Source organism: Monodelphis domestica, chromosome 3, assembly GCF_027887165.1.
Source record: "Monodelphis domestica isolate mMonDom1 chromosome 3, mMonDom1.pri, whole genome shotgun sequence".
Lineage (NCBI taxonomy): Eukaryota > Metazoa > Chordata > Mammalia > Didelphimorphia > Didelphidae > Monodelphis > Monodelphis domestica.
Genome location: NC_077229.1, coordinates 50525283 through 50537552, shown reverse-complemented (window position 1 = coordinate 50537552; position 12270 = coordinate 50525283). Strand labels below are relative to the sequence as shown.

Here is a 12270-nt window from a genome sequence, read left to right as displayed (position 1 = left end):
GATCCAGTGTGCCTCTGTGTGAAGATTTGAACATAGATCTCATTGTCCTCAACCCTAGCCTTCTCTTCACTATTATTTTTATTCTCAGAAAATCCTAATGGAACTGAGCCAGCAGTTGACTCCTTCCTCCACGACTTCTACAACAAAGCACAGACACAAGAGAATGAAACCCAGCAAGTGGGACACACAGTAATGCCTTAGGAGGAGCTATCCCTTTCCATCCCAGCTCTGGAAATGGTCATTAGCTGTTTATTTATTCCCATTGGCAGGACGATAGGGGCAGGTAGTGAGGAGACCTTCACGCTATCTTTTTAAAAAATCTGTCTTTTCTCATTATGGGCTGCATCCTGTCATCCTTACAAATGGCTGAAATAAAAGGGTAACGTTTTTATGGTTCAAATAATGAAACAGAATTGAAGAATGTTTAAATGTTTATTTCCATGTTAAAAATGATGACTTACCCTGTGGTTAGAAGACACCTTTATATTGGAAAACTTTATTTCTGAAATATTTCAAGGGGAGGAGGGAGAGGAAGCAAAAACAAATTCCAGAGAACAATGAAAAATGAGGTTTAAAGACCTCAGCATCACTACCAATAGCCCCAACCAAAAACTGTTTTCTTTCCAGGTCAGAATTTTTGAATTTCTTGCATTTCAAGAGGGTATAACTTGTCAGTTTTCCTCTACCATTTAAATATTTCAAGGGGTGATGTATGTACACTGTCAACCTGCCTCCTTGCACATTACTCTCTCCAAATGCTTTCATTCCAATATACCTTTTAGCATCCTTGCTATGTTGTGTGCATTAAGTTAAATGAAGAAAAAAAAGAAAAAATTCACTGTATGCTTTTAGCATAACTTTGCCATTGTCCATTTAAAAGAGCTCATATGTTATGTATTTATTCATATAATGTACTATACAGGAAGGATGTAAATTTCCAACCAACTGCTTGGTAGACTCCAACAGGGGAAATTCCCTCCATCAATGCACATGGACTATCCCTTCAACTTAGTAGAGAAATCCTAGGGAGTTGTCTGAGTCATGTAGACATCTAGTGGATTGCCCAAGGTCACAAATTTAATAAATGCTGGAGAGAGGATTTGAACCCGAGTCTAGCACTCTACTCATTATGCCATACTTCCTCTATACAGGTTACATAAAATGGTGCTTTGCTGGGAGATCCATTTCTCTGCCTACATACCATTGACATTTTGTTTCTACCCACAAATACCCAGTGAAGTAAAGCGCTAAGTCAAGCACTGAGATAACTCATTCTGTTTTCATCTCAGTTATATGAACATTTCAGGGTAAGCGCCCCTTTATTTGATCTGAATGGTCCTGTTCTATGGTTAGACAATGCCCTCTTGTAGGAAGAGTAGTAAATCAGCAGTGGATGCTTAGTAAAGTGACCCCCGTCTACTCCTGATTATGCCACTTACTAACTGGGTTAGTCACTTTCTAGTCCTCAGTTTTTCTCATCTGTAGAAAGGGTTGGACCAGATCCTATCTAAGGTCCCTTCCAGCTATCATGAGTATAATTCTTTAACTCCACAATTCTGCACCACAGTGGGAAGTCTGTAGGGAGCAGTACAAGGACTGTTGGCTCTGCAGTAGGGTTCAAGGATCTAGGTTCACGTCTTAGTTCTAACATACATACGGATGTGTGTTATTTGTATGTCATACATGAACATAATGCATGTGTGTAACATGCATCCTAGTCGTGTGAGTTTGTACAAGTCACCTTTCCTCTTTGGGCTTTAGTTTCTTAATGTAAAAAATTAGAAGTGTCAATTTGAGGCCCTCCAGTGCAGTCAGAATGAGATTAAAATGTAATTGGGAAATGTTGAACAAAATAAATAATATGATATGACATAGATAATGTTGATCTGTGGTTTTCTAAGCTTCAGAGATCTGTTTCCATTTGAGTTTGGCACCACTGGTCTAGATGATCCTCTAAGTTCTTTTCTCATTCTAAATCTATGACCCTTTGACTGCCTTAGCAAAAATTTTCAGGATAAATTATAACCAAAAGGAATTGAAAGGAAAGCTATGGAGAATGATTCTTAAACAGATGTGGTGATGGGCCAGATGTTCTGCATTTCATGATGCTAGTTTGGCCAATATGCAAAGTAAAATCCTCACAAAGCAGTTTTCCCCTTTCTGAATCTGCACACAAGTGGAAGAGATATCATGTATGCCCTAAAATTAAAATAAAAAGGAAAAGAAAGGGGGGGGGAAGCATTATAGTGCTCTCTCTCCCTGCTCTCTAGTGGAATGGCCAATTTACCTTTAAATATCTTCTTTTAAAAAAAAACCCTTACTTTCTGTCTTAGTAACAATTGTAAATGAAGGGCAAGGGCTAGACAAATGAGATTAAGTGACTTGCCCAGGTCACACAGCTAGCAAGTGTCTGAAGCCTGATTTCCCTCAAATATCTTCTTAAATTTGCAGGAAGTTCAGGCTCCTGGTTTCTAGATAATTTGCCTCCCTCCTTCCCTCTCATCCCTTCTCTCATTCTTGTCCTTCGGTTATTGGCAAATCACACTAAGCCAGGCATGGTGTCCAAAGCCCATGTTCCCTATGGTCCTTGGTTCTAGGGTAGCTGAGGTTGGCAGATTGCTTGAATTCAGGAGTTCTCAGGTTTCCACATGAGGTCCAACCCCAATCTCATTAGCTCCAGGAAGGAGAGAGGTCCAAAAGAAGAGATTAGCAGTTGGATCACCCTCTTAGTGGCCATGGCTGGCTCCTACTCTTCCAGTCTGGGTGGGATAGGGGAACAGTCTCTAGGGATGAAAGATTGTTTTTTCAGTTGCTAGGTTTTGATCATTGAGATAAGCCAATCATTGAACAAGAATTTGTTAAGCAATTCACACCAGGTACTGGACTAAAAACCTTGGGAGTACAAACCAAGGCAAAGCTAGTCCCTGACCTTAAGAAGCTGATGTTCTAATGGGATGGCCATCCTCTCCCTAGAAATGCTGGGCTTCACTTTCTCTAGCTTATATGTTAGCTCCATTTCTGTCATTTCAGTGTCTACAGCTGCTTCTGGGCTGTGTCTTTTTATTGTGCATCCAGGACCCTGGAAGCGAAGTGTTGACATTTCAAAGAGAAAGTTCTACGGACAATTGGAGCTACCCTAACATGTGCTGTGCCTTTGGAATACTCAACTCCTATAGAACAGGGACTGTTTCTTTTTGTCCTTGTATACCTGGTTCCAAGAACACTGAGGTCATACACTAAATGCTTAAAAATGCTTCTTAATTGAATGATTGATTGACAAACTATCTTGGGAAGTTAGGAAGACTCAGAGGGTCCTATGACCATTAAGGGCTGGGAGAGACCACAGTGGCCATCTAGTTCAACCCTCTCATTTTAGAGATGAAGAAATTGTTCAATGTATGGGGAACCCAAACTCCTCTATGCCCACAACCTAGCACAGTGCTTTGTAGACAATAAGTGCTAAATAATGTTTTCTAAAAAATGAATAGTAGATTTCCCCTCACTGGATGACCACTTATTGGTGATTGCTATAGAATAAAAGTTCCTTGAAGGGAAGGATTGTTTAACTTTAAAGTTTGCATCCATAATACCAAGGACAGTATCTGGTACATATTAGGTGCTTTATCAATGTGTCTAATTAAAAATAAAATTTAAAAGATGGATTAAAATGATGGATTAGAATATGAAGAGGCATCATGGTATAGTGGAAAGAGCATGAGAGTTAAAATCAGAAGCTGTAAATTCGAATCCAGTCTCTGCCATTTATTTATTGCCTTTGTGATATTGGGCAAATTGCAATCTCTGAGTCTCAGTTTCCTCATCTCTAAAATTAGGGAGTTGGATGAAATGATTTCAAAGATCCCTTCTGGCTCTCAATCTACGGTCCTTGTGGATTCTATAGTTATTTTATTGGTGGCCAAAAATGTGATTGTGTTTTAGAGCTTTATTTAAAGGAGTGTGACATAAAAGAAGATATAGTCTCTCTATCCTCTGACCATTCCAACCTCATCTGGAGTACTGGCTTAGTTCTAGGACCAAAAGTCCCACAATTTAAGAAAAAAAAATTTATAAGCTGGAGAATGTCAGAAGATGGCAACCAGGATGTTAAAGAACCTTGAGTTCATATCAAATAAGAAATGGTTGAAGGAACTAGGAGAGAGGAGAAGTTTAAGAGACTCAGAGAAAAGATTGGTGTGTGTGGAGGATGAGGGCTATGAGGGCTATTTTCAAATGTGTGAAGGACTCTCACACAGAGGGTTCAAATCTGTTCTGCTTGGGCCAAGAAGGCAGAACCAGGAGCACTATGGGAAAGTTACAAAAAGGCAATTTACAGTCTTTGGGGAAAATTTCCCAACAATGATAATCATCCCAAAATGGAATGGGATATCTCAAGATGGGACAGCCCTCCCAATCGCTCCATTGGATGTCTTCCTGTGGAAGAAGAACAGATACTTGTAGGGTATGTTAGTTTCCAGCCTGAGTTGGCCCAGATATGACTGAGAACCCTTCCAAATCTAATATTCTGTGACTTGGGAATTTTATAAATTATTTACTTTCCTTCTTCCAACTCTGAGAATCTATGAATTTAGGAGTCTTCTGGGGTGAAACGTAGTTAAATCAGGCAAATCGAAGCTTTTATTTTCAAAGGAAAGAAGGAGCCTAACTTCCCTGTTGTATCTGGTGCAGTGATAGATCAAGTCATACAAGCATCTATCATGCAGTCTATAGTTTTCCCCTCTTTACATTCTCTAAACAAATGAGATCATGGACACATCAGGATTTTTTCTCCTGATGTCTTCAGTAATCAGCCAAATCCCAATGATACCTTGTATAAAACTGATACCTGTTTATTTAAAGGTAAACAGCATTGGATCCCCCAACAATTAGGCATTTTCTTGCTCGCTTACTTCTAAACTATCTTGGGTGGGATACAATAGCATCCACGTGTAATCCCAGGAGGCTATGCTGGCTCTGGAAAGCTTGCTGGTCCTGGGAATGTGGAGTTGCACTGGACGAAGTCATTTCTGCTTTATTAATAAGGTCAGCATAATTTTGGTGAAGCAGCAGAAACTGAGGGCCAACAGGTTGCCTAATGAAGGGCAAACTAGGCTAGATCAGACATAGAGAGGGTCAAAGCTTCAGTGCTACAAAGAGTGAGACCAAGTTCATGAGCTGCCCCGATGCACCCAGCCCAGACAAGATAAGGAAATTCAGTCTTTAAAAAAATTAAATTAAATTAAATTAAGGGAAATTCAAAGATATGTCAGCCAGGAGGAGTTTGGTGTGTGTGGTGGGGAGAGTGTTGTAATTAACAGAAACAGTGCATTCATTCCAGAAGCTAAGCTCTGGCTTCTTCATCATCTGTGTAGCCTTTTTCTCTGCAGCCTCCTATAGCTGCCAAATTCTAAAGGCCTTTGTGGTTATCCTCTCATTGCAGCCTCCTACTCCTAGGAAAAGCTTTTAATTTGCAAACTGTTTTAACTATAGTTCTCAGTACAAAGGTGAACTCCCAGTTAACTTATTTATTCTTTTCTTTTCTTTTTTTGAAATCATCTTGCAACCAAGGGAAGGAGGGAGGCCTGGCCCACTCCTGATTTAGTTTAGACCCATTGGTTTCATTAATTTACCTTCTTTATGCTTAAGCCAATCCAAGAGGCTCCAAAATAGAAGGAAAAACCCTTAAAAACAAGTAGGTCCAACGTGAAGAATCCACTATTTTAAAAAGACTATTTTAAAGTCTCAGAATCTCCTAGGTTCGGTATAAAATTAAAACTGGAAGGAAATTTAGAGAACAGCCAATCAATCTCCTTCATTGTACAGATGAAGAGCTGAGGCTAAAAGGAATAAAATGACTTGCCCTGGGTCATAAAGTAAAAAATAGAGCAAGGATTTGAATCAAGGACCTCTAACTCCAAGTGCAGCAGTCTTTCCACTTTACCATGATATCTGTCCACTGTAACTGACCCACTTGGTTGACAAGGATCATATCCTCAAGGAATACCTTAGTAGCTACCCAGGAACCTCTTGCCTAATTAACGAGTTCCCTCCCTCCTCTACACTTGGTCTATCTCTCTCATTGAGAAATCTTTTTGTTAGCAAACACTTCTGAGGGTCACAATATTTCATCCCTCGGCCAAGAGGAAGGGGCTGCTTCCTAATTTTACCAAGCCTCTGGTCTTGGACACTAGCACACTAGCCATAGAAAGTTGGCCTCAAGCATGACTTATCATCTGAAGTTTCTCTCCCAGTGGCCCTCTATGTATTCTACCTGGTACCTAGTGCAATGTATACCTAAATCCCATAATCCTGGAAGCAAGAAATCAAGGAAGACCTTTTTGACAGCAAACGTGATTAAATCCTGGAAGATATTGACAGGGACACTTTGAGTAGACTCTGTCCCTGGAAGAATATTCATCACATGTCTTGGCTGATTCAATCAGCCATCAACCTACCAAGAAAGAGGCAAGTGGGTCAAATGACTTGTCAAAGTTCTTTAGCTATCTGACACTTGCCTTAAGTCATTGGTAAACACCACTGGCTCAAGAAAGTCTGCCAGGAGAGACCACTCTAGCCCGAATTCTGCCCTCGACCAGCAGAAATACAACAAAGACCTTGACGTATTTTCCCGGCTGTAAATCTTTGCTTCACTGAAAACCAACCATGTTGTTCTTCGAATAATTTTTTTTCCAGCTTACAAGTTGTAGAGAGATGGCCCGTTGTCTCCTTTTTCCTTTTACCATTTTCTATTGCCAGCCCTCATGTTTGTTGATTTATTTTTTCATAAAAACTGTTCCATGAACTGAGGAACAGTCACTTCCTCCCGAAGAATTTTTGGGATAATACCCATCCCTTTTCTCCTTCAGTGCACATCCTATAAAGGTTTCATCTCTTCCAGAATTATGATAATGGATATTTTTTTCCAAGTCACTGTATAGGTGGATTTCTACATATATTGCTAATTAGAATACCATTTTATTAGTAATAATAATAATAATTGTCCAGGGGATGGAGTGGGGGAGGGGGGAGACGGAGATTTGAATCTTCTGCTAAATCCTAGGCAATTTTCTTTCTGTGTGTATCAGTTCTGATTTTAGATCACCATTTGGATAATAAAATGTGCTGACCACAGCATTCTTATATAAATACAGCTGTTTTAATTGAGGCATTTCCCCCCTATGAAATAGGGCCCACTGATTTTCCATTAACTTCCAGTTGCCCAGGATAAAAATAAACTGACTAATGCCCCATTAATATCCCCTCCCCTCCAAACTTATCAAGCTGGAGCAGAAAGATGCCAAAGGACATCTTCCCCACCCCCTTGCCTGCTACCAGGATTCCAGCGAGGAAGAAGAAAAGGAAACAATGACGATGAGATTCTTAGGGACTGTCCCTAAAAGCTAAAAGATGCCAACGTGGAGAAAAAAATCAGCATCCCAATGAACACATCATAAACAGCATGGCAAAGACAATGGGCTAAAATATTATACAAATCAAAAGAATCCCCCAAAAGGAAAGTTTGAGATTTCTTCTCTTCCGTTTTCTAAAAGAAACCCAGAGGTCACATGAACTAAGGGGTTGGTAGAAATGTATATAAAAAACCATGAGCGCGGCTCATCACAAATAAAATGAAATGGCTACATTCAATTATCTTTCAAAGATGTCTATTCTCAGGCCAAGGGCAAGGAAATGTCCACTGTGCTTTACAAAGGACTAGGAATAGAAAAAAAATCAACCCCCAGGTCCTCTAATTCCAAACGGCTGTCCATCATGAGATGCCATGAAACTCGCGCTGTGTCCTGTGGGGTCAGAGTTTATTTGTATTAGCACTGTGCTAGTACCAGGCAGTATCAAAAAATGGCTGTCTTAGACCCCTTCCCTCAACACCCTTCCAGGATCCGCCATATGGTTTTTGTGAGGGGCACGCCCTGGCTTCAAATGAAACCATCATAGCTCTTCTACCCGCTTGTGAAGTGGTCCCTCCAGACCTCCACGACTTGAGCTTGGCTTTGTCCTCCCCTATTGCTGACAGGACTTCCTGCTCCACCATTCCAAAACAGAAGGCATAAAGGTGAATACAAACATAATAAAGTAGTTTACAACTGGTCTTGCAGTCTTTCCATATAGTCTCTAAACTCTTGGGAGTCTCCAAGACTCATATCTGGGCAAACCCACTTGATGTTATCATCACTGTCAAAGAGAATAGAGTTGGTGTATGGACCTCCATCCTCTGGGAGAATGGTGGTATATGAAGTGAACTTGACTCGTTTCCTTTTGGGGCCAGGATTTAGAGGTTCGCTCTTTATTTCTTTTTCATAAACGTAATCGGATGGCCGAAGGAGTTGGCTGTGTAGTGCTGTCTGAGAGCTGCCATTGAGAAGGAAGTTGCTCTCCTCAAACTGCATCCCACGGTCAAGCATGGTGGTGCACTCCTCCGATGGGAGCGAGATGTCCACAGGATTCTCCAAGAGCTCCACTTCGTTCCCAAGCCATACCCAATCGTGAGAGTGAGGGATATTCCCTTGCTCACTCACTGAAAACCTTTTGTGCCGGTACTTCCAAGCAAATGCCACACAGTTGATTAAGAAGACTAAAATGGCCAGGCAGAAGACACAGAGGAGGGCGTACATGCCAATCTCCAAGTCTGTTAACCCCCTAGAGGTCAGTGAAAGATCATTGGGATTATTTGGCTCTGGTAACTCCACTTGGGTTGGGAAACTTGTGAAGGCATCTGGATTATTCTGGAGTTGGCCATTCTCTAGGAACTTGTTACCCTTTCCCTCCAGAGATGACTGTGGAGTGGTGGATTTATTGCCACTTTCTTCCTGGCCCAATGAAGTGCCATGTTTGGACCATTCCTGTATGGCCCTCTCCTGATCTCCTTCCCTCTCTATGGAATTACTCAGGTGCTCTTTATATTCACGATTGATACCCTCGATATCGTTGGTGCTTCCTTGGTTCTCATCCACTGTCTGCCCAAATTTTACCCTGACGCTTCCTTTCCCAACTGCGAGGACACTTTTTCTCTTGGTTTTCTGACAAGGTTCACTGATCATCATTTCTAACTTGATCAATGGTCCTTGCCCTTCCCCCTCTGCAACAACAATGGGCCACTTGGACTGAAGGTTTGGCTGGGCAGATACCACCATCTCATCCAGCGACGTAACAGCAACAGCAAAATCCTTAGGATCATAAATGTCTAAGGGAGTGACGGAGCCATCGCTGAACAAAAGCCAGGAACTGACTATTGCTTCCTAAGGAAAATGAAAAAAATATGATATTATGATCAAAAGAGGATAAAATTACTCATATACTCGTGCATTAATTTATTTTGGACCTAACCTATCATTTCAGTGGCATAGGCAATTCCATGGGTGAGAACCCCCTGTAGCCATGTAGACTGAAAACTTATCTACAACCTATAGTCTTGGAAGGGGATTGAGAAGAAAAATAGAAAGTCCAATATTACACAGCTAATATATATCACAGGCAGGATTTGAACCCATTAGAATGTAAGCATTTTGAGGGCAGGAATTACTATCACCTTTGTCTTTCTATTCTAAACAAAGAGTACAATTCCTGGTACATAGCAAATATTTAATAGATGCATGTAAAACTGAATTCTTAACCCCAAAGTGCTTGCAGTTAGTTGACATAGTGGGTAGAGTATCAGATGACTGCCCAAATTCAGATCTGACCTCAGTTACATCTTAGCTGTGTGACCCTGGGTAAGTCACTTCACCCTGTTTGCCTCAGTTTCCTCATCTGTAAAATGAGCTGGAGAAAGCAATGGCAAACCACTTCGGTGTCTCTGTCAAGAAAATTCCAAATGGGGTCAACAAAGAGTCAGACATGACTGAAACGAGACTGAACACCACCACCACCACCACCACCATCACAAACCCCAACGTTGGTCCTCTTTCCATTGCACCATGTTACCTCTACTCTATTTGCATAGCATTGCACATATCCTCCCTCAAATAACCCTGTATTTCTTTATTTACATTATTTATATTTAGACATGGGCATCGGTCTCACCTTTATAATGTAAGCTTTTCAAGGGCAATGACTTCATTCACTATATGCATATCCCCACCTCTTTTTTGGTGTACATAGTACATAAAAGATGCTTGACAACTGCTTGATCACATGGGTCGATGGGGATATGATTGGGGATGGAGACTTTAAATGATCACTCTATTGCCAATGCTAAAAATATGGAAATAGGTCTTGATCAATGCTACATGTAAAACCCAGTGGAGTTGCTCGTTTGGCTACAGGAGGGAGGGAAGGGAATGAAGATGAATCATGTAACCATGGACAAATTATCTAAATTAATTAATTAAATAATTTTTTAAAATGATGTTTGAAACATGTACATTGATTGGTTGGTTGATTTCTATATTTCTACTCCCAACACTGAGCCTATAAGATGGCACCCAATACACGCTTAGTAAGTATTTGTTGATTGATCAAATTGATTGATGGATGGACCACTTGGATCGAAGACTTGGCTGAGTGGACATTATTTCATCTAATGAATCAACATTAACTGCCAAATCCTTGGAGTCATAAAAGTCCAAAGATATCACCAAGCCATCACTGAACATGATCCAGGAAATCACAATTACTTGGAAAGTGTTCTTTAATTGGTCAGATTAGAAGAAGAAGCACAAGATCCATTCGTTTGTATTTGGGGTGAGTTTGAGCAGTTGTTGGGCTGTTACTGGTTTGGGGCATTTGTTTTGGTTTTCCAGAGTACTAAACTCATGTTAGTGATAAAAGTATTTCTCCGCAGGGATAAAGACTTAATGATTTGGTATAATGGATGCTTTTTAAAAATTGCATTAATTTAGAGCATGACATACAAGTGAAGTTGGCTCTGACCTTTGGAAAGCCCATTTTGAAATATCAGGCAAAGCATCGGAATCATTTCCAGGTGCAACTAATCAGCCCACACCTCTAGCAAACGCGGACTTTATTAGGAAGTCAATGTGGGGAAAGGAACGTGTGTGCTCACTTGAGGCACTTAGCAAAGGGATGCATTATGAGTTTAAGGTACTTGAAAGCCAAGATTCTTTCATAGGTTCCCTTTTCAACGTCTTTCTGTTTTAAGGGCTGAAAATGAGAGGAGTGTTTTAGACCTGAGATAATTATAGTGTAAACCAACAGCAAATTGGCACACATGAGCCAAGCTTGCAAAAGGACCTGAAAGGAAATCTGAAAGAATTTTTTAAAAAAGCCCGCTGCTTTGGCAAAAGTGGAGAAATATAATTTTTCTGTCATCTTATAACAAGAGACTTTCACTGGAGTAGATAAACATGTAGCCAGGCTGATGGTTTATGGAGGAGCAGTATGTGTATAAATGTAGAGAATGTTCATCTTAGCCCCCCAGAAGCAGTACTCTCCCAAAGTGGAAGGGGCTGCCTGCCTTGGGAGGAAGAGGTGTCAACCTCTCTCAAAGGCTGGATGAGTCCTTATTGAGAATGTTCTAGAAGGGATTCAGGACAGCTAGGTGGTGCAGTGGATAGAATACCAGGCCTAAAGACAGAAAGACTTAAGTTCAAATCTGACCTCGGATACTTCCTGACAGTGTGATCTTGGCTAAGTCACTTAACTGTGTTTGCCTCAGTTTCCTCATCTGTCAGATGAGCTGGAGAAGGGAAATGGCAAAGCATTCCCAAGTCTTTGCCAAGAAAATCCCAAATGGGGTCATGAAAAGTCAGAAACGACTGAAATGACTGAACCAAAAAAAAAGAGATTCATGAATCAGATATCAATTGAAGTCTTTTTGACTTTTTGAGGTCCTTTTGATTCTGAAACTAGTCTCACAGAATAAAAGCTGGAAGGGACCATGGAGTCCAGTGAGTTCAACCCCCCTCATCTTGCAAATAAAGGAAATGAGGCCAGGGGGATTAAAGAGTTTAGCATTCTAGCATCAAAGATTTAGAACTGGTCTTCAGAGGTCTGACCCTCTCATTTTGCAGAGAAAGAAACTGAATCCTAGAATGATTAACATGATTTAGGATTTGGGGATGACAGATTTAAAGCTGGCAAGGACTTCAAAAGCCAACTACTAAAATCTCCTCATTTTGAAGATAAGGAAACTGAGAGTGAATGGAGTAAAATGACTTTGCCAAGATCATACAGGGATTTAGTGGCAGAATAGGGATTTGAACCCAATCCTCTGATTCCGAATCTGAAACTCTTTCCTCATTGAGTCACAAACTCCTCTTCCAGAGGTAAGGGTCACCTCTGGGAGATCTCAACTGA

General features: G+C 40.7%; 1 protein-coding gene across 1 annotated transcript in view; it reads right to left on the bottom strand.

The window, feature by feature from the left end:
- Positions 1–413: 413 nt before the first annotated feature.
- Positions 414–12270, bottom strand: part of TMEM132B (transmembrane protein 132B) — a 258328-nt gene continuing 246471 nt past the window's right edge. The window contains exon 6 of the mRNA XM_056821906.1: positions 414–9251. Within this exon, the coding sequence (XP_056677884.1) occupies positions 8094–9251 (1158 nt within the window). The 3' untranslated portion in view covers positions 414–8093. The remainder of the gene's footprint in view (positions 9252–12270) is intronic.